The sequence below is a fragment of the Drosophila teissieri genome, chromosome 2L (genome assembly GCF_016746235.2).
Source record: "Drosophila teissieri strain GT53w chromosome 2L, Prin_Dtei_1.1, whole genome shotgun sequence".
NCBI lineage: Eukaryota > Metazoa > Arthropoda > Insecta > Diptera > Drosophilidae > Drosophila > Drosophila teissieri.
This window is the reverse complement of record NC_053029.1, coordinates 21,985,667-22,013,312: the sequence shown is the minus strand read 5'-3', so window position 1 is coordinate 22,013,312 and position 27,646 is coordinate 21,985,667. Positions and strand designations below refer to the sequence as shown.

At 39.0% G+C, this 27,646-nt stretch overlaps 1 protein-coding gene across 3 annotated transcripts; it reads left to right on the top strand.

Annotated features, from left to right (window-relative positions):
* LOC122626573 (tyrosine-protein kinase Src42A) lies at positions 1–27,646 on the top strand. 3 transcript variants are annotated; one of them, XM_043806888.1, is made up of 10 exons: positions 7,897–8,288; positions 12,928–16,548; positions 24,208–24,329; positions 24,416–24,500; positions 24,562–24,640; positions 25,558–25,726; positions 25,790–25,948; positions 26,120–26,288; positions 26,350–26,516; positions 26,584–27,646. In XM_043806888.1, the coding sequence occupies exons 2-10, from the start codon at positions 12,962–12,964 to the stop codon at positions 26,790–26,792; spliced, it is 4,746 nt and encodes a 1,581-aa protein (XP_043662823.1). In that variant the 5' UTR covers positions 7,897–8,288; positions 12,928–12,961; the 3' UTR covers positions 26,793–27,646. The 3 variants fall into 3 exon arrangements, with proteins under 3 accessions (XP_043662824.1, XP_043662823.1, XP_043662822.1); XM_043806887.1 differs by having other exon boundaries at positions 7,904–8,288; positions 26,111–26,288; XM_043806889.1 differs by lacking the exons at positions 7,897–8,288; positions 12,928–16,548 and adding an exon at positions 1–91 and having other exon boundaries at positions 26,111–26,288.

Sequence of the window (27,646 nt, the reverse complement as noted above, 5' to 3'; positions counted from 1 at the left end):
ACTGGTGGCTAGCTCGCAGCAAGAAGACACGTTCAGAAGGCTACATTCCATCCAACTATGTGGCTAAATTAAAATCTATCGAGGCAGAACCGTAAGTAAAATTAATGAATTTGCCTGAATGAACAACTCGAGTGTTAATTATGTCTGGTTTTATACTTTTTACCTTATTAATAGTTGTAAAGATAGCTGTGGAAAAGTTTTGCTTTACATAACGTAACTTCATAAAAAGGTTGATAGCATACTTTTAGATGCTCCGAAATATACAAATTTGTATCGAATGCATCTCCTAACTATGCAGATCTTAAAGGGGCACCTACCTTTAGACACTTCAAAAATTATATTTATTTTTATTGTTTTAATCCTTAATCCTACCTTTAGAGGCTGCAAAAAAAAAGGTATTTTGTTTAAACCGCTTTGTAGGGAACTGAAGACAGTTCTTTTAAAATCCAAATACAAATTGTTGTTGCCGACGTCCACATTTTGTTGGTCAAATCTGAGGTGGGGTCACGTTTTTTATAAAAAGCTAAGTGGCAACCACATACCGTGGTTGCTCATGTATCTGGCGAGGCTGGCGAGAAGAATATATATTTACATACATACATACGAATGAACACATTCCCATGGTTGGTAGATTTATTAGACATATTGAAGGGAGAAGGATTCTTTTCATGAGAATGATTAAAGCCACTGAGTCCGCTAAGCACAGCCGATCTCTGTTTTTCGATCTCAATTTTTCTTGGTGTAGCAATACTTTAAGCAACCGAAAAACAATTACTGTTTTTACGAGATGCACTTTTCACACATTTTGTTTAATAAAAATTACCAATTCGTGTGTGTATAAACCAGGAATGTGCACTCAAATTATTTTGAATTTGGTCCGGTACGGGGTTCAAACCTTAACGATTGATTATAGGCCGGATTGCGGACCGGTTCATCGACATTCTGGAGCTAGATTCAGGTTCCAACCAGGGCTTACATAAATGATTTTTTTTCTAATAAATTTATACCTATTCTTTATAATAAATGATAAATGTTTCTAATTATACCCGTTACTCGTAGAGTAAAAGGGTATACTAGATTCGTTGAAAAGTATGTAACAGGCAGAAGGAAGCGTTTCCGACCATATAAAGTATATATATTCATGATCAGGATCAACAGCGGAGTCGATCTGGCCATGTCCGTCCGTCTGTCTGTCCGTCTGTCTGTCCGTCCGTCTGTCTGTCCGTCTTGTCTGTCCGTCCGTATGAACGTCGAGATCTCAGGAACTACAGAAGCTAGAAAGTTGAGATTAAACATACGGACTCCAGAGACATAGACGCAGCGCAAGTATGTTGATTCATGTTGCCACGCCCACTCTAACGCCCACAAACCGCATAAAACTGCCACGCGCACACTTTTGAAAAATGTTTTGATATTTTTTAATTTTTGTATTAGTCTTGTAAATTTCTATCGATTTGCCAAAAAACTTTTTGCCACGCCCACTCTAACGCCCACAAACCGCCCAAAACTGCCACGCCCACACTTATGAAAAATGTTTTGATATATTTTTATTTTTGTATTAGTCTTGTAAATTTCTATCGATTTGCCAAAAAACTTTTTGCCGCGCCCAATCTAACGACCACAAAACCGCCAAAAACTGTATGTGCTGAAGACTTTCCTTCGCACTTCGAATATCTGAGTAACGGGTATCAGATAGTCGGGGAACTTGACTATAGCGTTCTCTCTTGTTTTAGTTCCGATTTTACCCAGAAAGAATGCAATTTTTTTTTGACAATTTTTATCGATAGGCCAAAAATAATGATGAACTCCCACTTAGTAACGGGTATCTGATATTCGAGAAACTCGACTATATCGTTTTCTTTTGTTTTTTTTTTTAGATAATTGACAATTAAACTGTCTTGTGAGTGGCTTAGACTTGATACGACCTGGCTCACTATCAGTGTCAAGACCATTAAACTTGAACCGATTCCGAGACAAGACTCTTAATTGTCTAGGAAGCTTTTTCGATTTCAATGGCAACCACATTCCAATCAGAAAACCCACAAAATGCCGAAATGCCAGAGAAATGCTTTTCACATATTCGAAATGAAACTCAATGGAAAAATTCGAAAGAAAACGGAACCAGCTGCGTTGTTCAAAGCTGGTATCGGAGTTGGGCTACTTGAGTTTAGGGAAAAGTTCAAAAACCGGTAAATCGAACGAAAATAAAAATTAATGTCATTGAAGCCACTAAATATATTCATTTCGGTGCGTTCGCGTATAACTGTAACGATAGAGCACTGAAGCTTCGGAGATAGCTTTTTGTTTTGTGTGTTTGAGTCGAAGATAGATTTTTATGAGTAAGTACATAAAATGCATTCAGGTACAAAATGCATTTCAAGGCCACTATATCTGGAGCAGGCCAGGTAGGAGTGAAATTCGAGGGCCCTCCTACAAACGTTGATATCATGAGGCCTTATTGAGGCCAGGTTTTATCCGATACCTTCGACTCTTAACAACATTCATAAATCAGCATTTACCGATAATCAAATTGAGCCCAAGCTGAAAGCCATATTCGGGTTCGTTTAATTTAATTTATTTGCATTGCAGTAAATACTCACGCTTATTTAACTGTGCTTTCTTCTTTCTTCGACTGGAGGATTACCCACTTGAACAATTTACGTTTTTCTGAGAAGCAATTTGGCAGTTGCCGTTGGTTTAGACTTATTTTTTTGTCGGCCATTCTGCAATATTAGTCTCTTGGGGCGTACAGCTTACAATTTTTCTATACACTACTCGTGGATTAAAAAAGCTATTCTAAATTCCGTTTGTTTCCGACCATGTAAAATATATTTGTATATGTTTTTATCAGGTTTGATCAAGATCCGGTGCGAACCGGCAATTGTGCTTCCATATGCACATCGATGTTATAGTAGTCCCTAAGCAGCAAAAGTGGTTTGTAATCTTGGCTGCGCTCACAAAACACTGTCGATTAGTCGAAAAGTTGAGACATGTATAAGGAAGCGTTTCCGACTCTATATGGTATGGTGTATATATTCTTAATCAGGATCACTACCAAAGTCGATCTGGTCTGGCCCGTCCGTCTGTTCGTTTGAACGTAAAGATCGCGACTAGGCATAGAGATTAGGGAAGCAGATTTTAGTGATACCTACGCATCGCCAGTTATTTTAAAATTACCATTCTTACTAGAAGATCATAGACGCTCATAACAAAAGCTTTAGTCTGCCTACCATCCATATGACTAATGCATTTGTAAATGGTTTTTTGTTGAGCTTTTCAATATTCATATACGTTCCAAAAGGTTGGTTGCAGCTGTGTTTCTTGAAATAGCAGTGCATGAGAAACTAAGATATATAAATTTATTTCTCCAAGTCTCTTTTCGTGAGCGACTTTTTATATAACGTTTTATATTTTAAATATGATTTGAAAAATTGTGCTGCCTCACGTAAAACCACAGATACAGAGGATCGACGAAAAGATCGTTTCAGTAAGGTTAATCCTTTTCCATCATCTAAAGACATTAACTTTTCGACGACGACGACAAAACTATTGAAGAAAAAAGTGCAACATTTCTTGAATTCTTTAATCATAGATTAAACTCGCAGGTCGTAAGCACTGCTATTTCAATGAACACATCTGTAAATGGTAATGAAAAGTTAATTCAAAAGAGTCGTTTTTTTACTGTCCGCATCGCAAAGTAAAACGATATTAAAAAATTTACTGCGCAGATGAGCGGTACTCTTTTGTAATTGGTGGACAGTTGTAAAATCCCAAATGAGAAGACTTTACTCGTTGAGTTTTTGTAAGAAACTAATTTTATTTGGAAATATCTTCGGTTTAAATAGGTGACATGAGAATCGCATCTTAGAGTAAATGGCCTACGCAGAGGCCTAAGTAAATAGTCCCCGCCTCATCGAGGTCCCACGCTCCGGCACATCTGCCTATCTTGAGCGGCGAGGACCTTATTTGTGGTCTCCCACTAAGGGACTTGTTAGGAGGCGGGGAACGATCTCAAGTGACTGACTCATGTAGTGTGCACTTAGATTACATGTTTTTTAGCACTGCACCCATGTCGCCTTAGATAACAAAATCCTAAATATAATTTATCGCTCTCGATTCATTTACATAAGATATGAACGGAGCCCAAAATTGTAAGTTTTTAAATATATTCGTGTTCATGTGTGAACAACAGTAGAGACGAGTGTTCAAAATATTTCAAGAAAAAACGTTAATCTATACTATTTTAGCAAGTTTGCAACTCGCAATAATTGAAAGAAATTAAATTTTTTGGCTTACCAAAAAGTGTTTTTTTTCTCGTTTTATTTTACTTTTGTTTTTTAACTCCGATAAAATCATAAGTTATACAAGTTGTAATAAATCTTAGTTTCCGTGTTATTACGCAACCAAAAGAAAATTTCCCATGCATAAATGAATATTTATAATTTTCTGTGTTAAAGAAATATCCCTGAATGCCACACGAATGTTAAAGCCCCAAAGTTTTTCCATCGGAAGGCGCTAACCAATCTTCTCGAGAGTATTTCTGTGCAGCTCTGAATGTGGGTCAATGAGAGATAAGTTGAAAGAGTAGGCAGGGAGGTGCATTGGATTGTGTCTTAATGGTGGCCGAAACGCAGTGACGTCAACGATCACCGATGATTTTAAAGCGTTTACACAGAATACGGTAGAGACGAGGCCAACTCTTGATTTAATTCAAGTGAATTTTTAGGGGGAAATACCTGGACGCTCGCTGAATTAACTTCTCGATTATGCGCTCTTCTTGCTTAACTTGACTTCCGTCAATGGGAAAATCCGAGCTTTTTGACAAAGTGCGAAATTTTTAAACCGTACATTTTAAATTGACCATTACGTTGCTTTCAAAAATCGCTAATAATAAAAACGTCTAAATCAGAGCCACCCACAAACACCAAAATCCATAAAACCAATTTTTATTTGTTTCCAGTTCAGATCATAAATCACTCGTAAAGAGAAGAACATAAAAATCAGCCACCTCACTAAAATACCAAATATATTTATTCGCTTTGAGCATTAAGTAATCGGCAGGCGTATCCATTAAAACTCAAGCTTAACTCGAAATTAAAATTTATAATAGAACAACTTTGATTTTGACTCACTTGTTGATTTAAAGTCAGTCTCTGCCATATGACGTTTGTTTGCACTGCTGCTTTGGATTCTCGTGCATTTGAATTTCCATTTTATTGGCCTCTTCTTCCGACACGGAAGACCGCACCTGACGCTACGAAGCTCAGCCCAGATCCGCTCTGCTGCTCTCCTGTTTGTTGTTATCTTTAAACTCTCAGTGAAAATGATCGATTTAAAATTTTTCTTTATTGGCCAATTCCAATGTCCAATGTATGCTGTATACGCATACGTAAAAAGGTATGATTCTACATTTTGCAAAAAGTTAGGTCTTTATAACGGTCCGATTTTTAAAACGCTGTTTATTTGCTCGATTATAATTTCAGCACATATACAGCCAATTTAGTACATTGAACCTCGCTATTATAATTCATTAATAATTCAAGCCATCCTTTACTTTACTCCCGTTGTCACTATTGCTGCAATTGTTATTGAACATGACATCAGAAAATGTCGTTGAACCCACTGAAGAGAAGGCAATTGTTTTAGCAAACCATATGCAAGGGGTCGGCATTTGTATACCCACTACTCGTAGAGTAAAAGGGGGGTATACTATATTTAGTGAAAAGTATGTAACAGGCAGATGGAAGTGTTTCCGACCAAAAAAATATATATATTCTTGATTAGGATCAATAGCCGTGTCCATCTGGCCATGTTCGTCGTCTGTCCGTATGAACGTAGAGATCTCAGGAACTATAAAAATTGTTTGACATTTTTTCATTTCTTTATGAGTCTTGTAAATTGCTATCGATTTACAGAAAAACTTTTTGCCAAGCCCACAAACCGCCCAAAGCTGCCACGTCCACACTTTTGAAAAATGTTTTGATATTTTTTCATTTTTATACCCCGTTACTTAGAGCAGAGTAGAGTAGAGTAGAGTAACGGGTATAACGGGTATTGTCGATTCACGTTGCCACGCCACTCTAACGGCCACGAACCGCCCAAAACTGCCACGCCCACACTTTTCAAAAATGTTTTGATATTTTTTCACATTTTTGTTAGTCTTGTAACTTCTCTCGATTTTCCAAAAATCTTTTTGCCACGCCCACTCTAACGCCCACAAACCACCAAAAACTGTCAGTGTGGAAATTTCTCCTTTGTACATCCACTAGCTAAGTAACGGCTATCAGATAGTCGGGGAGCTCGACTATAGCATTCTCTCTTGTTTTTTATTAGTTTTTTAAATTTTTATCAATTAACCAATAAACTTTTTGCCACGCCCACAAACCGCCAAAAGCTGTTAGTGCTAAAATGTCTCATTCGCATTTCCACTAGCTGAGTATGTTTCGAATGTCTTCATTAGTTGTGAAGTTCCGATTTAGTTGAGAGTTCTTTCGATTCAAGTGAAGTGTGTGAAGACAAATTATTCGATTTTATGGAATGTCAATAATACTCAATAGAAGGCAATTGTTTTAATTGTCAGTAGCTACAAAAACATAAGTGACAACAGACTCGGTCATCGCTCTCCAGGAAGGTCGAATGATTCATTTTTATTGGACTCAGTCAAATAGTATTAACTTTTAGCTGAAATATCCGATAAAGACTACATATACTAACGGTGAACGTGTTGATGTTATAGGAATTTGAATTAGCACAAAATTGCACAGGAAGCAAATATTCAACTAGTTTGTCTGGCCATTAATTGACTCGTAATTTATGTGGAGGTAAATAACAATATTCAATCAGATTAGGACAGTAGAAGGAGACGACCTGTAAGCTCAGTAGCTTTTTGCTGTATATTGTATGAGTTAATTTAAAATGAAGCAAGACAATACAGCTAAATTTCAGATATAATATTATACTTAAGAGATTTTGAAGCTCTAGCCTAAACATGCTAACTAACATTTTTATTAAAGGCTCTTATTTAATTATTTATTTTGAAAATATATATTGCATTACATGATCCCTTATAGTTAATATATTTTTTGTTTACTTTTTCTTTCCAGGTAAGACACAATATTTCAGTATTTTTTTTTTTTTAGAGTTTAGGGGTCTGAAAAACGCAGAATCTGAGCTGTCGGCGTAAACACATGTGTTTATATGTGCATATAAATTTTTATTTACATAAGGCACCTCAGGGACATACACAATTGGTCAAGTGCTAAATCTAAGTGACTAACGAGTATGTTTATAGACATTGCCTTCCGACCTTTCGCAAAATATCACCACTGCGAGTCCCTTTTGGATTGGATATTAGCCATTAGTATTCCCACGGTAATATTTTCTATTTTAGCAGTGTTCCATACCTTATCAATGACGAGTTCAATGGCGTTCACAAGAACCCAAGCGGAGACATTTTGAAACGAATAATTTGATTTTCAGTGACGTGACAGTGCTGAGTTATTTTGGTTACGTGAACAAATTAATACAACCTGACATTTTGTCAGCAACAGCGCCGAGTTAATTGTTTTTAACTTGATTTGATCTTTGCAATCAACGCACTTTGTGACTAATTGTAGTCGTAATTACTAAACTGTGCAGTTTATCTCGGAGCACCTTAAGAGAGAAGAACTTGGAGCCAAAGAGCGAGGTCGCTCTTCAACAAGCAATTGACTTCTTGGCCAATAAAAGAGACGAAGCACACAAAGGTAGACCGAAAAGCAAGAGAGCGGGAACGGTTGGCCAACACGCGAGCAGTGAGCTTGGCTCAAATGGCACACACATAGATGCCAAAGACGAATGATGCGAGTGTGTCGGTGCGGTGGCAAGCGGTTAAAACGTTTCTATAAAAATTTTATAAACGTATCAGTTGTCTGCGAAGCGGTGCACAAAACGGACGTGTAAACGGAAACCGCACGAAAACGGCACGGAAATCGGAATAGCGCCCGTACGGTGCATATAGGAAATCGAATCCGAATCCGAGTTAAATGTCTTAGCCGAATTTGGCCAAAGCTCGCAAACCGCGTTTACAATTTGTTTCGTTCACGAGCCGACGAAATCTATATAATCTATTATCCACAAGGCACCACAGAGCAGCTCGATGCACTGTGCGGCGCATGCGCGACCTGTTTGTGTTGTTGGCATACTTCTAACAGCCAGTGTTTTCTTTGTTCAAAAGTTCCTCAAGTAAAGCCCCACTTTGAAATGGATAAGTGGTAACAAGAGCAGCAGTAGCAGCAAAACTGGAAAAGGTACAACCCCAGAGAAGCAGAAGTACACGGAATATTCCCATGGTGAATCCGAAATCGGAAAGAGATGGGAACAGAACTTTCTATTTTCTTTACTGTTTTGCGTGTGTTTTGCTAGTCATGCAAACATATTTTTGCCTCGAAGCATGCCCCTAGAACTAGAACGGAGGTTTCCGCGCGGAATACAAATTCGAGCTTATTTCGTAAGAGAATTCCTGCGAGTCGGGTTATGCAATGCCAGGCAGCCCACAAAGTCGTCATCTAGTTTGTGCGAACTTTATCGTTTGGTATGTGCTTAAATGCACAACTGGCTTGCAAAACGGGTGATACATTTTTGTAAATGCTGGAGCGCTCTATTCCGTGCACATGAACTTTCTTAAACACAGTGGTGCACGTCAACAGTGTTTTTATTTAAGACACCATACCAGGCGTCAGAAATTATATCAATTTTGACTTACGTGACTTGGGCAAACTGCGTCATTTCGCACATATTCTTTACGATCAAGCTAAGATTTAAGGAAGCTGGGAAAAACAGTTATTTTTGCAGTCGCTTTGTAGGGAAATGAAGACAGTTCTTTTTGAATCCATGTAGTATTTTTGTAGAGTGATGCCTAGGGTATTACAAAATTTGTTGTAACAAAAGTGAAAATTGTAATTTAACCAATTTGTCAAGGATCTTGGAAGTCATATCGTCGCTGAAATTGTGGATTGTGTAAGTGACGCTGGACACATTTCTAGTCTGAAATTAACAAACCAAATATGTTCATACTTTGGAGGATTTTTTATCGTAGATTAACTAAAATCTTTTCGAAAATTAACCCTATCCGGCTCCGAAAAACAAAGTTTGGAATTTGCACAACAAATTTTGTTGTAATTGGTGTCAAAATCGGTCTAAAAATGTTTCGTTTTTTAAATCTTTAGTCTATATAGAACAATTTGTTATGCCCTTTAAAATGATGAAAAACGTGGTTTCGAAAAAATTGACTTTCGGAAGGCATACCTTCCACAATTTCGAGAATTATACCTATCGATTAAAACAATAAAAAAAATATTTTTTTTAAATGTCTAAATGTAGTTTCGCCCTAAGTTGGGACTCAGGCTTGGAATTAGCGGATTTCAGGGCATTCTTTTATATCCCTTTTCAGTCTTTTCTTGGTTCACTGTGCCGTGGTCGTAAGTTTCCTGTGCCCTGAGTCATGCCTGTCAGTCGGAGTCGCTTAACAACAGCAGTGGTAGCAGAAAAAAGATAAAAATACAGATACAAAATATTCAGTTGAAAAACACATGAAAATTGCTTTCAATGGTGTTGAGCGTGGGGCTTCAGATGAGCTAAAGAGAGGCAAAAAAGCTCATTATTTATGCCAGCTGACTTCGTGGTCCGCTCTTTGTCATTGGCAGTGCAAGCTGTATTCTCTGTTTGCGTTCCCTGAGTTTTAAAGCGTCTATTGGTTCGCTCTTTAGGTCATGTCATTAATTGTGGACTATGCTCTTAGCATTATTTTTCCGAAACAATTGTATAGACACACAATCGGTACATTGTTTTTAGTTTGCTCTCGGATTTTTTAAATACGTAAATTAAAATTTGAAATTACAGCAAGTGTATTAAATGAGCATAGTTTTTATAGCAGTTTCGGAAATAGTCACTAGTCGTTATATTGACTTGGGCAAACTGCGCCATTTCGCACATAATCTTTACGTTCAAGCTAAGATTTAAGGGGAAACAACCTTTAGAGACTGAAAAAACTGTCTTTTTTTCAGAGTCGCTTCTTGGGGAAATGAAGATAGTTTCTTTTTAACCCATGTAATATTTATATAGAGTAAAGTATAGAGTAAGAGTAAATATTTAAATATGTCTAATATGTCAAATTCCATGAGTGGAAGGAAATGAAGGTTACTAAACTAAGACTCATCGCCATTGTTCAATGACCTAAATCACGGTCATAAAGTCAAAGCCAAACTTTTTTTTACCATATGTTTGGTTGGTTGTCAATGGCCAAATAGCTTAATTTTCATTTGCACATTAATGGGCAGCGAATCTAAGATATTTGGATTAAATTTTTTGGAGGTTCAGAGAAAGTACTCGGAATCATACAGCTTCTTAGTTCTTAAGGCTCCCTTGCAATGATTAAGTTTTCATTGGCAAAGCAACATATGCTTGCTTACAGATCTGGCTGCAAACCATCATGTCGAATAGCAACAAAAAGAGCTTGTGTTCGATTTTCGAGGTTTACTAGTTGTGGATTGGCGCACTAGAAGGAAATACCAAAAAAAGCAGCAACATAAAAAGACGTTAAACCGGTTCAATTTGGGTCGTAGTACCTTTGAGTGCAATTGTTACCTGTCTAACAACAAAGACTTCGCCAATCGCACTCCATTTCCCTTGCTTGACAGCTCATTATACTCGTTATTATGTTTGGCTTGTTCAGTTTTCTTGGCACGCGTTGCCATCCAAAAAACTCCCACACAAGCAACCAAAAACACACCGAGCAATATTTTGTAATGACCATTTTTCGAATCGGTTACCATAGGTCAGTCAACAAGTTCGGTGTGAGTTGAGCTTTTATTCAGGGATACTCTTATTTTTAAATCTCGGCCAGTAGGAAAAAGCATAAATTGAACAAACATATGGAACAATTTGGATTTTTTTTTACTCCATGTACATAAAAGTTACAGTAGACATAAGAGATAGTTTTGTACAACTTTTTTTTTACATAAACACCACGAGCCGGAATATGTCTAACGTATGTAAGTCAGACTGCAATTTGGCAAAAAAAAAAAAAACATTTTTAAATAAGATATTACTCGAATGTTATAACAAAAGTATAACAAAAGCAAATAATAACGCTAAAAGCGAGCTCCACCGATTCCCATATTTGCCGGGAGCGCCACCTAGCGGTACTTACATTTATTGACGACATTTTCTAGATGTTAACAAAAAATAAATAAATTTGTGGGAGTACTTTTCAACGAATTTAGTCTACACCGTTTTCTTTTTGAGTACAGGAATAAACAAAAAACAGAAACAGAGAGAGCGTTATAGTCGTGACTATAGTCGAGTTCCCCGACTATCAGATACCCGTTACTCAGCTAAGTGCAAACAAGAAATGGAGTGGCAACAGAAGATCGACTCGGATATTTATCCTGATCCAGAATCAAGAAACGCGTTACATACTTTTCATCAAAACTAGTATACCCCTTTACTTACGAGTAACGGGTAAAAAAACAGATCTTGGTACACGACAATATTAGTCCTTGGCGTGCGACTCATGTCAAAAACGGCTAAAAGATATAACAGACTACTTATAGTATATCTATATATGTATATAGTATGCACTTTCAATAGCCTTTCGAAAATCAAGACGGGTACAACTGGTTTTATACGACGTCGTTGTTATTATGTTTATTGGTGTTTATTGTTAAATCAGCTGTTTTTTTTTGTAATAGTATTTAGATATTGTTAATATCAGATATATATCACACTTAAATGTTAAGTTTACGTATTCGGATTTAAGAAGATTGAGTATAAAAATTACGGAGTTATCGTTTATTAGTTGAGTGACTCGACTGTCAGCTACACGTTACTCTGTAAGCAAATTTAAAATAGAAAGTATATAATATTCACGAAATTTTAAAGTTATCTAAACACATCCGTCGTCATCAGGGCAATCCCTTTAAACCTTATTTTACTTATTAATAGGAAATTAACTTTACAGTTTTGCGGCATAGTCGTTTAAGTTCGCATGGTATAAAGGTATAAAATAAACTAAAATATCAAAATAGTCAGCATCGCTTATAGTGAGGCCAGAGGCAAGGCCTCTGAGGCCTTGCCAAATCGAAAATTGTTGTTGCCGAAGGCAACATTTTGTTTGAAATTTTGAAATACGTTTTTTATAAAATACCTAAGTGTCAGAATGATCTTGTGGTGATGTGGAATAAACATCAATAGACCACTGAGTAAACTCTAAATAGGATCTGATTTGATATAAAAAAAGGGATTTACTTTTCATTTCGACCAGAAAAAAGTGTCCGTTTCACAAATCGAAAAATTCTTGCGAATTCGAAAATCGGAGCACCATTTTTTTGATTTCTAATCGAAATTGCAAAATTCTTACGACGTTGATTACCGGGTGGTTTATATTTATTAGGTGGTACTTGGATAAAATAGATTTGTTCATTCCATTTTCTTCAGCTTACCTCTCAATTGATAAGTAGAATTATAGCAATTACTTACAACTTAATGAAAACTACTTTTTGGTTTGATTTTGAGTGTGTTAATCACGTTTAGATCTTTTTTTTTTTTTTTTTAATATTTCATAAATTATACGTGATCGGCAATCCACTCTAATTCCATTACATTAAAATCCAAAATATTTTTAACGGTTTGACTGTGTTTTATCCTCTTAAAATAAAATTCAAGGCTATTTTCCGCACATAAAATAACTTTCCTAAAATTAAAGTCATCGCTCTTATTTACATAAATATTTTGGTCACCCAACATTCTTTGTTGTATATCGAAAGCTTAGCTCTTTCCTAATATCTCAGATGTTCCAATTAGCGAAGCACAGAAACAGTAAAGAAATCCCAAGAAAGCAATCGAATCTATCCCAGTTATCAAGTACTCAACCGATTTCTTTCCTCACAGCCGTTATACCCGTTAATTTGCACAAGGAACCATCATGACGGCCATGCCCGTGGTGTGGTGCACTGATCCCAACTCGGTGAACAATAAGCCCACGGCCTTCGCCTTGCACGGAATCCAGTTGCAAGGGAATGTAACCAAAAAACAGGTCAATGCCCTCCGTGAGCTGGTAAATGCCGCCGCTGAGGGGCGCCTTATCCTACCCTCGGACGGCACTTTTACGCTGCTGGATACTGGGCTCAGCATTGAAAGCTCGATAGTGGAGCAGGAGTCAAAAACCTTGAATAGTCCAGGTGAGCCTGGTACATTGTCTCAAACGAAGAGTTCCAAGAACACCTATATCCTGATGCCCGTCAGCAAGGCAGAGGGATCGAGGCAAGCAGGAGTTGTAAACGAAGGTCTTGAATCGTCAGTACAAGCGGTTGCAGCCGCCGCCGCCCAACTAGAGTTCCTGCTCGATTCCAAATACTCGTCCACCCCTGAAGCCAGTCCAGATGTTGAACTCAGTGTAGAACTGGCTGAGGGTGGGGCGACAGGGGAAATTTTATACGAATTTTTGTGTTGCGCTAAGTGCATAAACGAACAGCGGACCGGAATCACTTGCGCTGGACGTCGCCTGCAGCGCTATTTAAGGACCTGCAGTAGTGGAAGTCGCAACGCCAGTGGCAAAAACCGCGACTTCGGGACGGTTAACGATCCAGCTACATGGCAGCTGCAACTCGATCCTGTCAGCAGCATTGCCAGCAAGTACGCCCGCCGACAGCAGAGGCAGAGGCAGCATGGCACCGTTTCTATGGGTATCGCACGTAATCGCACCCAACGACATCACAAATTACCCATGCACAGTGTTAAAATCTTTCATAATCGCAGCACTTACATGCCAGCAACAGGAGCAATAGCAATAGCTGGTGGGCCCCCAGACTGCCTTGTGAGCGGAGGCCGAGAGGTGTCATCAATTCCGCTGCCGATTCCAAGTGCGAGCTCGAATCCGTATTCCAAACCAACCCCGGCGAATAGACCTATCGTCCGCAGTGAAGCGTTTAGTTTGTTACCGACAACGGCTAGATCTACATCGTTGACACAAACAGCACTCGCGAAACCCGCTGTAACATTTCTGCCTCTCTACGCGGTTGTTAGTAAAAATCGCGAATTTGAAAGCAGTAAAAGGACTGAGGAGGTCCCAGCCACAGCTATGCTAGCCGTCGTTCTTGAGGAGCCGGCTTCACATCCTGTAGATGGACGCGATCTGATCAGCTTTGACGACGACCAAGCGCATGTGGGTGCTGAGGTGGGGGATGCAAGCCACCAGGCCGGAACGGCAGTGGACCTTCTGTGTGCCCCAAATGAAGAAAACACACTAATGGAGTCACCGCCGGCCACTCCGGCCAAGCCATACATACCCGGAAGCAACAATTCCAGCCGCAAAACTAGCTTTGATTCTACCAGCACCCTCAGTTCCATGGACTCAGGTTTCATTGAAATGCAGAACAAATTGGATGCCTTGGCAGCAGCGGCAGCAGCAACACTTATAGGCGAATCAACAACACCTATAGGCGAAGCGGCAGCATCTTTAGACGAAGCAGCAACATCGTCGGTAATCGGCGAGAAACTTGACCGACGGAACTACAAGGAATGTCTGACGCAGTCACGAAATCGCCGAAAATCTTACGAGGAATTCAAAGCATTGTTTACTGAACCCGCCGCGGAAGCATCCAAATTAGTTACCGTGCCACCGCCGTTGGTAGCACCAGCGGATGACGCAACAACGGCCAGCAGCACTGTGATCCCACTTTCCTCCATTTCAGAACAAGAAAATATATGCAGGGGTGTAAGGGGCAAACCGGATTGCGCAAACGAGTTTGCCGCCAGCCAAAATGAAATGGATACCGGCGACGGTAACAGCGATGGTGAAAAAGGCGCTGCTGCCGAAGTAGATTTTACAACAGAAAAAAACGCAACAGCAAAAACTTTAGTAAGCAGCTCCACGACACAAGCAATGCGAAAAAATTCCGATTTTCTATCGCAGATTCTCGATCATCAATTTGCGGCCAAGGAGCGAGACAAGGCGCACAAGCGTCGCACTTCATACGAAGAATTTAAGCGCCTAGTTAACGAAATTGAGCCGCTGGAATGCCCGAGCACCCAGCCACTCGTCTCAGCTGCGGTCACACCCTCAACCGCAAAAGCGTTGATAAAACGCCAAAACTGGCGGCAGCGTAAAAGCTTTACCAGCTACTTTTTGCCGCACCGGCACTTGACTAAAGAACAAAAGACTGACAAGGAGACCTGCGCTCGGGATCCAATAAAGCCTTCACAGGGGCAACAACTGGCGGTCTGTGGCAAGCTTCCGCTTCACAAAAGTAACACCAGCGAAAACTCAAGCTCTGATTATATTCGCAATTTCAAAATCTACGACAAACTAGTCTACGGGACTATCTACGATATCATCCAGCGCAAAAATGACATTTACCAAAAATACGACAAGTATATGACATATGGCACCATATATGAAATCCTACACCGCAAGACCTCGCAAAGCAGCGACCCGTGGCAACGTAAAAGCCTCAACTCAATTCTTGAGGGAGGGCGATCCTCGGGCGACATCATCTATGACATCGTTCAGAGGCGGGAACGTGAGAAGCGCAACCTGGATTTCCTGACTCCAGCCGCCAGTGTATCCACGATCAATCCTCACAAATATGGAACGATTTATGATATCCTGCAGGGCGTGAAAATATATTCGGGTCATGCCAAAAGTACATCGGACCCCAAGCCACCACTGTCCAAGTCAACGCGCTTCTTGGTCAGTCAGGTGGTAAAGCCGGTCCAGATACCGACCACGGATCTGTCGGAAAAGAATGTCAAGGAGCAAGGGGTACCAAAATCCAACAAGCCAAACAAAATGCGCCGTCTATCTAACATCCTAAGCTACGGTCGTAACTCAGGCGAGGATCAGCAGGAAACGATTGGAAAGGAGGAGACCAAACCAAAACGCAGTCAGGCCAAGCGACGGATCGGAGTCACTAACTTGTTGTTGCCTCTGGACTCTGAGGAGCTCTACACACGCATTATAGCGCAGCAGCGGGGACTCGAGAAGGAGCACAGTCAGGACCCAAAACCGAAGTGTGCCAGCGAGGAACTGCTGTGCACTCGCAACGCGTTGACCAAGTCTAGCTCCCTAGATGCCATCTCACTTTCGGTAGCCATTTCGCCCGCGTCCTCGCCATCCCCTCCGCGTCCACGCCGTAGCCTTAAGCAACACCGCTGCCTCCAGCAACGCCAGCAAACGCCACTTACCAAAAAGCACTCTCTGGACAATTGTCTCGAAATGGTGTCGCCGACTACAGCCCGCCAGCCGCTTCGACGCTGGTCTAACCAGACTCCTCTAAAGTGCACCTGCCACCCTGCAACCGAAGAACTTTCGCTGACCGCCATTGAGAAATCCCGCTCGCTCCCTACTGCCTGTTCCGCCTCCTGCTCTCATACGTGTGCACACTTAAGTATAATTGATCAAAGCCCAGCTATAACTAAGTGCTACGGAAAAACATCATTGCCGACGGCCAACAAAGGCAAATCGCGTCGTCTTTCAGAATTTACGCGCGGTGAATTTTTAAATGAAAAATCGTAAGTTTTAATGTGCGGCTACAGCCACATATCCCTTATTAATCTGATCCTGTCCCCCAAACGTAATAATCATGTTTTGATTAGATCATTAGATTAGAACGGATATAAATATTCTTTGCGTACATTCCCATTCCATTCCGCCCACATTGCTTATGCCAAAATTTTCCACCGCAACTAAAATTCGTGAATCAAAGGCACTTCAAGGCCAAAACGTTTTAAATTGGTTCAAAGTTTGGTATTTGCATATCAATGCGAGCAGAAATAATGTCCAGTACACGTGCTTCACGAACCAAACCAAATTGTGCTAACTGAAGCACTTGCACAGGGCAATAGCAAAAGTCAAGTCAAATGTTCGGCACCGTCCTCTTTGTCTGATCCCGGCTCCTCCGCCCACCTGTCCACTTGGTCCAAGGAGGGTATTCATTCAAAAATGTGTTGAACCATGTTTGTTCATCGCTTAATAAAAGCCAAAACTGCCACAACTTTCGACGTTTTATGAACTACTTTAGCCAAAAAACGGTAAATGCCCTCTCAAAAGTTTGGGTGTTCATTCGATAGTCAAATATAGCAGGCAAAACCGCTAGCGTTGGGACGTGCTCGAACGTTTCTCCACTCATTTGCAATCACACATGTGGTTACAACACTCAAACAGAGTGATAAATAGACATACGTGAATTGCCAGGGGAGGTAAGCGAAGGACCAACACATCTGGCCATTCAGCCATAAAAACTTCCTCTACACCAAAACCTAGGGTTCTATACATCCAAAATTCCCGTTTTGGGTGAAGTAAACTGCTCACTAGTTATTTTCGCTCGCCTTTGTTTAGGTTTCTTTATAATAACAGCTATTTTTGCGTTCATACGATTTCAACGGCAAATCGTTTTTTCCAATTGGCATTACTCACCTTTGTTGTTGATTGATTTTTCCCAGAACGAATACCAGTTGTCTGATATTGACTATACAACTTATGAGCAGTCTAGTTAGGGACCGATTGCTAATCAAAACTATACTGTTATAGCAGCTGCAAAATTCCTAAGCATCAGCTAAATTCCTAAAAAAAAATAGTAATAAACTCTAGGGCTACAAAAACTACTTTTATTTCAATTTTCTTAAAATGCTGAATTGAATTTATAATTACTTCGCTTATATCAGAGACTAAATATAGTTGTAATGGTAAAAAAAATAATGCCTATCTGAACAAATAAATATTTCGCTAAACCGTGTAGAATTTAGCGTAATATTTTTCTTTAACGGAATGTAAAATCATTTGCACTCCCACAAAATGTGCAAAACTGTCACACCCACAAATTAGGAAACCGTGTGACAAGGTAAGCTCTGGTGGCAGTACATATTTATTCAGACAACATCTAACCATACACCCAAAATTGTTTGAATTACTCCGTTACTTACAAGTAATGAATTAAATACGATTTTTTGTCGTACTGTGGTCAATGACGTTAAGAGTTGTGAGCAATAAATGGGTATATGATGGCTAAAGTCTCGACTATGTTTTCTCTTGTTTTATATTATATTACCGTGAATTTGTTTACGTATAGATGATAACAGTGCGACATCTTAAAGCTATACTCCCATCAGTCCAACTAATGTCAGTCGTTTCAATAGCATTGTTACTCATTTGATTATCCACAGCACAACACAACAATTGGGTAAGAGTTATAGAATACAACAAATTAAAAAACCATTAGAAGTACAACGCTGTCGATGGTTGCTTGATAAAGTGCAGTTTCGATGCAGTGAGTGACAAATGCAAAAACTACCTAAGCCCTTACATGATATTATATCGTGTTTTGCCTAAACTGTATCCAGAACAACAGAAAATAGTCTAGGTGTGTCTGGGAGCTTTATGTTCACTTCCGTTCTTTAAATACTTATCTGTAAAATGACAAACGGAACTCATTTAATGCATCGTGTACCCATACGTTCTAGTTTGTCACATGCTTAGAGAAAAATCTCGAACGAACATTCAAATCGTGTGGGACTGTGGACGATAAAAGTTACATACAATGGGAATATATTTCAAACGACTGATTTCAATCAATTTTTCGCAGTACAACTCGAAAATTTGATAACCGTTCTCCGATTACTCTCGCGTGCTAAAAGATTTTGAAATGCAGAAGCGTGACCGGAAATCAATCATTTCAACTATTGCAACGCATTATTAAAAGGATTGGCAACGGCCGTCGTGGACGTTTCTGGAAAAACACTTATCGACAGTGGAACTCCCCTCGAAAGTCAAACCTACCATTACCAAATTATTTACCCATAAAAACCAAATCTACTGCTCCGGCCCAACCAAACGCCACCAGGCAAGACAAGCCTGGCCATATTTATTTTTAGATGCACCGAACTGGTTGCGTTTCCAGATGCTAGTTGTCTGCATTGATTTGGAGTTTGCGCAGCAAGTGCTGCGTACCAAAGTATGGCTCAATTAAATGAAATCCAGTCCAGCAGCTTGCATTTCACAGCCAAGAAGAAAAACTGCATTTGACCGGGCACATTGTTATTATTCGATCTATGCATTGCAGCTTGAGCTTATTTAACCATCATGTCCCGATTGGCTCCATCGTCAGCTATGAAATTGCATTGGTAAATTCACTGCAATTGGCGCCGTCCAACAATTATGTGTGGCACCAATCGCTTAACATGGATTGGCTTGGCTTGGTTTGGTTTTAAAAATAGACACATGCCAGCAATTTGTGGTCCACAACTGTCAATTCCCTAGTGCGTATCCAAGACTTGTTGCCGGAAAAAAATTTTATTTTAAGCAATAGATCGGCAATGCTTTTTATATTTGTGCTCAAACACACTGATAAAATAAAAAAATGTCTTTTTATATCTTCTGCTTAGTGACTAAACAATTAAGTTTTTATTTTTATTATTCATGAGGCGGAATTATTTATTACTATATTTAATAGCCGCTGTCATACACGGCAAATGCAGTCATCAAATTTGGTTAGGTTTGTTGACCATATCAGGAGTATTCCGTCCACAACTCGCCCTTATTTAATGTTATTACAGCTAGGGCTTGTTGGTTATAAATAGAAATTGAGTTATAAAGCTTTCTGCAATTTTCCCTGCCGTTGTTTTTATACCCGTTATTCGGTATAAAAAGTATACTAAAATCGTTGAAAAGTATGTAACAGTAAGAAGGAACCTTTTCCGACCCTATGACGTTATATATTCTTAATCAAAAAGATTTAGAATGCAGATTCCAGCGACGGCTACGTTGTGCAAGTTTGTTTTAGAACTTGGACCACACATTTGAAAACTGTTTTATTTTAATTTTTTCATTTATTTTGCCAATTTCTATCAATATGCCAAAAACGCTTAGACCACGCTTACTCTAACACCCACAAACGGATCAAAACTGCCGGGGCCACATTTAAAAAAAGAAGTAGCATTTTTTTATGTCGAGGCACTGTACTACAACATTCTCTTTTCTTTTTAACATTATTAAAAAGTGGTTTTGTTAAATATCAGAAGTATTACTTAACTGGATATGCTTATAAAAAATGCATTGTTTAAAAAGAGATAGTTATAAACTTATGTTATTATACAAACCAACCAAAATAACGCAAAAACATGTTTTCGGAATAGCTTTTGTACGAAGCATAGGAATTTTACAAATAAGGTGTCAACCGATGTATAGTTTTCTTTAGTTTTCACGGTACCTTCCGATTTGTGCATCACTCGTTATGACAACCAAAGCAGATTTTTTCCTAGGGTGTTTTATCCCTACATGGATGATGTCCTCAGTAAAGTGAAATTTGTGATTTAAAAATTCGACTTAGAAATATTCGTTTGAGAGCATGTAAAGCTATGTAAAGCTTGACATAAGATATGTACTATTATATAAAAATATAACATGAAAACTGCACGCGCACATTGATAATAAATGTATTATCTAGACGGAGAAATAACATGGGAACCATTCAGCAAATGTTGGATTTCTGTGGTCAGCAGTCAATTATAGAAATGTGGACAGTGCACTCAAAATGCGTAGTAGCTCCACTTTATTCGCTGGCGAATGAAATCGGTATTCCAATTAATATTGAAAAAGTGGAAGGTCAGTGACAGAGCTTAAAATGCTGAAGATGGGGTTTAAGAAATGCAGGAAATAACCAGAAATACCGAAGAGCTTATAAGGGACATTGATTGAGAGCAAATTAGCAAATGCCATTGTTACCCGATGAAGATGGAGCTCATGGGTATTTCCTATCACCTTCCACTCTTATTCATGACGTTAATAACCGAACCGAAGGCACCCATATTTCGTATACGGGTGACCTGTTTCAATAAAAATCACTATGGCATCGCAAGAATAATGTACGAGTAAAGAGAGCAACCAAAAGCGAAAGAAAGCGGTTGACCAGGCCAAACCGTTTTTTATTCCAATTAAGCTGACAAAGTTAGTGCCGGGATTGGCGCGCCTGCTTCGAATAAATAGAAACGGCTACAAAATAATATGTCCAAGAGGCCCAGCAGAGGGCTTAATATCAAAATCAAGTAAACACCACGTTCGTCATATGACTGACTATATATACATCCGACGAATCGGAATCTTAACTCTTGTAACTCACTGTGGGCCAGAGGCCTCTGAATGGGACTTGCACATAGTGGATCGATTCGCCAGTTAATCTAAATTTAACTCCCAAGTGCAATTACTGTTACCGTCTAAAAGTAACCAAACTTGTTATGACAAAGATCGTACTTACCATTGCCCATGGCCTAAAGCCATATTGGGGCGTAGAAAAATTGTAGGAAATAGCCCCACGCCTCGTGAGTTGATGCACATATTTTTAGACAAATTCGAATAAAAATGCGAAGCTGTGTTTAAAAATAGCTTCAAGTTGCTGTAAGACGAGCCACAGACCATAGCTCTTATGAAAGCTGCGTATCCACTTGGTTCGGACATATAGTTTTCGCTTTGGCATGCTTGGTTTGGTTTCTATACATTTGGCGATTGCAGCCTTTACATATATATACATATAAGTGAAACCGTGTTCTAGAACAAACGATGCAAAGGTCCATGTTCAGTGATCAAATAAAACTTAACTGTGGATACCAAATAACATTCATATATACTCATATCGATTTTCGCATACTTGAAAGGTCAACCCGTATTCGTTGGGATAAATAGTCGATCAAGGACATTTTGTACGTTCATTCCAGGACTTTGACTGCGACGATGAAGTTCTGTTAATAATACCTTTAAATCGATTTGCACAATCTGAACAGCTTTCTCTAAGACTACTCAAGGTTCTGTCTACTTGGTCGATCCCGAGTGGATTTTAAAAGAGTAAAGGTTTTCTGCCTGACCGGAAATATTCATCTTCTACGCTAGTTTGAATTTTGATGAACAGATAATTATTATCCCGCTCCTAGTTGAGAATTGCTTAGTTTATTTTGTGTTGCGTTTTTTAATTTGTCGTTGGTTAATGCTAATAGATAATTGCCCAAAGTCTGCTTTCCGCCTGTTTATTTGGAATACATCTAACCCACATAATAACATGCACATATGTATATCTACTTCATAATTCCCTTCAAATTGGTTACACAGATTTGGCAACGCTTTAGACATCATCCGTTATCTCGCGTTCGTCACGAAATACCTGTCACACATCTTTTAATTGGCCACCTCCAGCGGTCGCAGCAACGAGAAAAAAGAAGAATACTTATAGAGCAAAACCACACACAGTTACTCTAATTTATTCAATGTTAATGCTGAATTAAAGGAAAAACAAGAGAGAACGCTATAGTCGAGTTCCCCGACTATCTGATACCCGTTACTCAGCTAGTGGAAGTGCGAAGGCGAGTCTTCAACACTGACAGTTTTTTTCGGTTTGAGGGCGTTAGAGTGGGCGTGGCAAAAAGTTTTTTGGCAAATCGATAGAAATTTACAAGTCTAATACAAAAATGAAAAAATAACAAAACATTTTTCAAAAGTGTGGGTGTGGCAGTTTTGAGCGGTTTGTGGGCGTTAGAGTGGGCGTGGCAAAAAGTTTTTTGGCAAATCGATAGAAATTTACAAGACTAATACAAAAATTAAAAAATATCAAAACATTTTTCAAAAGTGTGAGCGTGGCAGTTTTATGCGGTTTGTGGGCGTTAGAGTGGGCGTGGCAACATGAATCAACATACTTGCGCTGCGTCTATGTCTCTGGAGTCCGTATGTTTAATCTCAACTTTCTAGCTTCTGTAGTTCCTGAGATCTTGACGTTCATACGGACGGACAGACAAGACGGACAGACAGACAGACAGACGGACAGACAAACGGACAGACAGACGGACGGACAGACGGACATGGCCAGATCGACTCCGCTGTTGATCCTGATCATGAATATATATACTTTATATGGTCGGAAACGCTTCCTTCTGCCTGTTACATACTTTTCAACGAATCTAGTATACCCTTTTACTCTACGAGTAACGGGTATAAGAAGTTATTAAACTTGATACTCGTAGAGTAAACGTATATACTAAATTCGATAAAAATGATGTAACAGATAAAATGAAGCCTTTCCCTATAAAGTTTATTAATTCCTGATCAGGATCAGTAGCCAATCTGGCCATATCCGTATGACCGTCGAGATCTCAGGAACTATAAAAGCTAGAAAGCTGAGACTAGACATGCAGATTCCAGAGACATAGACGTTGAAATTTTTTCATTTCAATACTGTTTTTTAAATTTCTATCAAAGTGCTAAACAAATTTTTTCCACGCGTATTGTAACGTCCATAAACCGCACAAAATTGCCACACCCACACTTTTGAATCTTTTTGGATGTTTATACCCTTTACTCGTGGAGTAAAAAGGTATACGAGATTCGTTGAAAAGTATGTAACAGGGAGAAGGAAGCGTTTCCGACCTTATATAGTATATATATATATATAGTAATATATATATTCAAGTTTGTTTCCAAATGCGCCCACAAACGACCCAATACTGCTACGCCTACACTTTTGAAAAGGTTCTGATATATTTTCATTTTTTTAATAGTCTTGTAAATTTCTATCGATTGCCAAAAATCTTTTTGAACGCCAAATCTAACGCCCACAAACGGCCCAAAAACGGTCAGTGCTGAAATTTCTTCGCTCTTCCACTAGCTGGGTATCAGATAGTCGGGGAACTCTACTATAACATTCTCCCTTGTAGATTAGAATTAAAAATCATTTCGTATTCGTACATACATATAAAGCTATCATTTATATTCTTCATTCCATATCTAAATGTGCATTCATGCTTTTTATGGTTTATTATAATAAACAATAAAATACTTTCTAATTGTATAGTTGTTTTTCATAATTGTTGTAATATTTTTCGAACTCTGAAATCTAGTGTGCTCAATTACTCGACGGGTACCTGGTATAAAAATGAACAACACTTATTAAATAATACACATTTTCGTAATTTATGTATATGTAGACCTCCCACGCGACCTCCTAATCGAACCCTTGTGGCGACAGAGACTGAATGGAGAGACTAAAATTTTACAGCCTTGATAGAGCGGTTTTCTAAATAAAATTAACGGATTTATGATTAAAAAAAATCGATGTATTTTTTTTTTTTTGCATATATTACTTGCACTTGCTTGCATTCTAATATTTTCCTTCTCCCGGTTTTTCGCTTTATTTGCAGTTGGTACTTCCGCAAAATCAAACGCATTGAGGCTGAGAAAAAACTTCTACTGCCAGAGAACGAGCACGGTGCATTTTTAATTCGAGATTCCGAAAGCCGTCACAATGACTACTCGCTATCAGGTGCGTGCCCAAACAGGCATTCAATTAGCATTAATGTGCATAACAATACATAAAATTAATATTGCGTTGTACGATTGTTTTTGTAGTGCGTGATGGAGATACGGTTAAGCATTATCGCATCAGACAATTGGACGAAGGCGGCTTTTTCATTGCCAGACGTACGACATTCAGGTGAGTTTTATTAGGCCTCCAGATCCAGAGCCTTAGTAACACTATATCCACCCGAAAACAGAACCCTTCAGGAGCTGGTGGAACACTATTCGAAGGACTCGGATGGCCTGTGCGTCAACCTCTGCAAGCCGTGTGTCCAGGTAAGCCGACAGGGAATTGTTATTTTTGAAGCCATTGTTTGCTTTGATTTTATCGCGCATTATACATCCAACTTGCCGCCAAATGTTTGGATGCGTGAGATGACAACATTTGCAATTGACATTGTTATGCCTTGGTTTGTTCATTTCGAAATGCTCAACACGTGTATACTAAAAACTGTTTTAAATTTTCCTTGTATTTCTTTCATTTTTCTTTAATTAACACTAAATTATGTGTATAAACTAATAACCATACAAAACGATAACTAACCGTCTTGAATATAATCAAAACAAAAAGACAAATTCTTTTTCGGGTGTCTTTGAGGTAGGATTTCTATCTAAGACGTTAAGATGTGCGATCGTTTTTTACCCACTAACACAATAATACTTAAACCGAGAGTTATTTTATCACTGCCAATCAATACCCTCACAACAAATAAATTAACCTTTTATGTTCTATCACAATACAATCGATTTTATGTCGAGTTCAGGTTACCCACAAGTGTACTCAGTCAGATTTCAAATTTCAGTCAATACCACCATCCCTGTCACAACATTATTTGCCACTCACGAGTACTGAAATTGACAATATCTTTTATATCAAGGCGCAATTTTGGGAAATAAGGAAATTTTTTTTAATGTCTAACTAACTGAGATTTATACTAATGAAATCTGATTCAATCTTTTGAACTCTGACTGTTTCGCACATAAACCAGAATAAAGGCCTTGCACTCTATTCACATCCGTCCCAGCTATTAAAGTCCATACTTTTATTTTTTAAATAAGGCCTAAATGTACGCTACACGATCATTCCTCAATTGGCACAACCATTTCTCCAAACTGTGCAGTACTACGCCTAAAATTGTGCAAAGCAATTACTTACCGTTTTTTTCGTTCACCATGTAACCATCGTCACGCAGATCGAGAAGCCTGTCACGGAGGGACTTTCGCACCGCACTCGCGATCAGTGGGAGATCGATAGAACATCTTTGAAATTCGTGCGCAAACTGGGCTCCGGACAGTTTGGCGATGTCTGGGAGGGACTGTGGAACAACACAACACCTGTGGCTATCAAAACTCTAAAATCTGGTAAGTCTGCAGTCAAGCTAAGGCCTAAACATCGGTCCAAGTATTTTTTGCTTCGGTTTTCAGGCACAATGGACCCCAAGGATTTCTTAGCGGAAGCCCAGATCATGAAGAAATTGCGCCACACAAAGCTTATACAGTTGTACGCGGTCTGCACTGTAGAGGAGCCCATCTATATTATCACCGAGTTAATGAAGCACGGTTCACTGCTGGAATATCTCCAAGGTATGCCTCTAGGAAGGAAACCAGCGAAAAATTAGACGCTTGCATAAAAAACAACTGAACCAAACACTGTACACCTTTTTTCATGCCACGCAACGTTAACCAACAAACCGCTCGCTTATCATGTCATGGCAATTGCTTATTTTTCTTTTTAATATCTTTTAGCCATTGCAGGCAAGGGTCGTAGCCTCAAAATGCAAACTCTGATTGATATGGCAGCGCAAATAGCTGCTGGCATGGCTTACTTGGAGTCCCAGAATTATATCCACAGAGATTTGGCGGCGCGCAATGTACTGGTAGGCGATGGAAACATCGTCAAAATCGCTGACTTTGGTTTGGCTAGGTAAAGACAAGGCTTAAAAAAGCCATAACTAACGCCAATAACATGATTCTTCGCTGTGCAGGCTCATCAAGGAGGACGAGTACGAGGCGCGGGTAGGCGCCAGATTTCCCATAAAATGGACCGCTCCAGAGGCTGCTAACTACAGCAAATTCTCAATCAAATCAGATGTTTGGAGCTTTGGCATTCTACTCACAGAACTGGTCACTTATGGACGAATACCATATCCAGGTGAGTCACGTCATTGACTACCTTCAAACACGAACAATTCAATAATTCGGCTTATCGTTTTGATTAGGCATGACTAACGCCGAGGTCCTAACGCAAGTGGAGCATGGCTATCGAATGCCGCAACCTCCCAACTGCGAGCCGCGCCTTTACGAGATTATGCTGGAATGCTGGCACAAGGACCCCATGCGCAGACCCACTTTCGAGACGCTGCAATGGAAGCTGGAAGATTTCTATACATCTGATCAGAGCGACTACAAAGAGGCGCAGGCCTACTGATAAAGGCTTTTCAAAGTCACAGACGTGGCCAGCAGCCGTGACAAAAATTAAGACAGCTGCAAATAATCGCCAGGCATCCCAGAACGGACAATTCTTACTAAGTTACTTTTGTTTTGCATAGATTTTCTACTGCTACACAACTTGTCCATGGGCTTCCGTTTGGGGCCTTTGGCTGTGGTTGTCTAGGTACCGATACGATTCATGTTACTAGCATTTAAGGTAAATAGTTGCTGAGGTGGAATGTAATTTCAAATGATGTTCCATTGGAACATTCGTTTTTTGTTTATTATGACAAGCACATTGGCACTTGGTCGGATTAATACGCTTTGACATCCTTGTCGTATATTTCGATTAATATATCAAATGTATTATTATTTATATAACGCATATAGCATATATTTACGCGTTTACACATAAATATATATATATTTTCACTTATATATAAATATACATACAACCGTATAGTCACACCTTCATATGCCAAGGTACTCATTATTAAAAAATATGCTAAAACATATTTCACTTCTATATTTTTCTTTAGTTGATAGACCAACCTAAGAACGATATTTGCAGAACCCAAATATTCAAAAATTTTTCACTTTTTGTTAATTCATTACGTACGTGTCTTACTTCAATTTCATTCAACATTATCAACGACATTATATGCTTTCACAAATAAAAAAAGCAACACAAACGCCAATTATTAAATATATGCTAGCTACTGGGTTACTTTGTAGTGCGCAATAGATAATATCCGTATAATTACTTATTTAGAATTTAATTGTAATTTGTAACCTTAAAATAATATGCAGCTTATTCTTAAACAAACATATACGAAAACATGTACATTTAGA

Bases quoted from the DNA above. Each gene is read 5' to 3' on its own strand.
- LOC122626573 (XM_043806887.1), top strand. From the start codon at position 12,962: ATGACGGCCATGCCCGTGGTGTGGTGCACTGATCCCAACTCGGTGAAC. The intron at 24,501-24,561 runs GTGAGTTTTATT...ACCCGAAAACAG, and splicing joins GCCAGACGTACGACATTCAG to AACCCTTCAGGAGCTGGTGG. The intron at 25,727-25,789 runs GTAAGTCTGCAG...TTCGGTTTTCAG, and splicing joins TATCAAAACTCTAAAATCTG to GCACAATGGACCCCAAGGAT.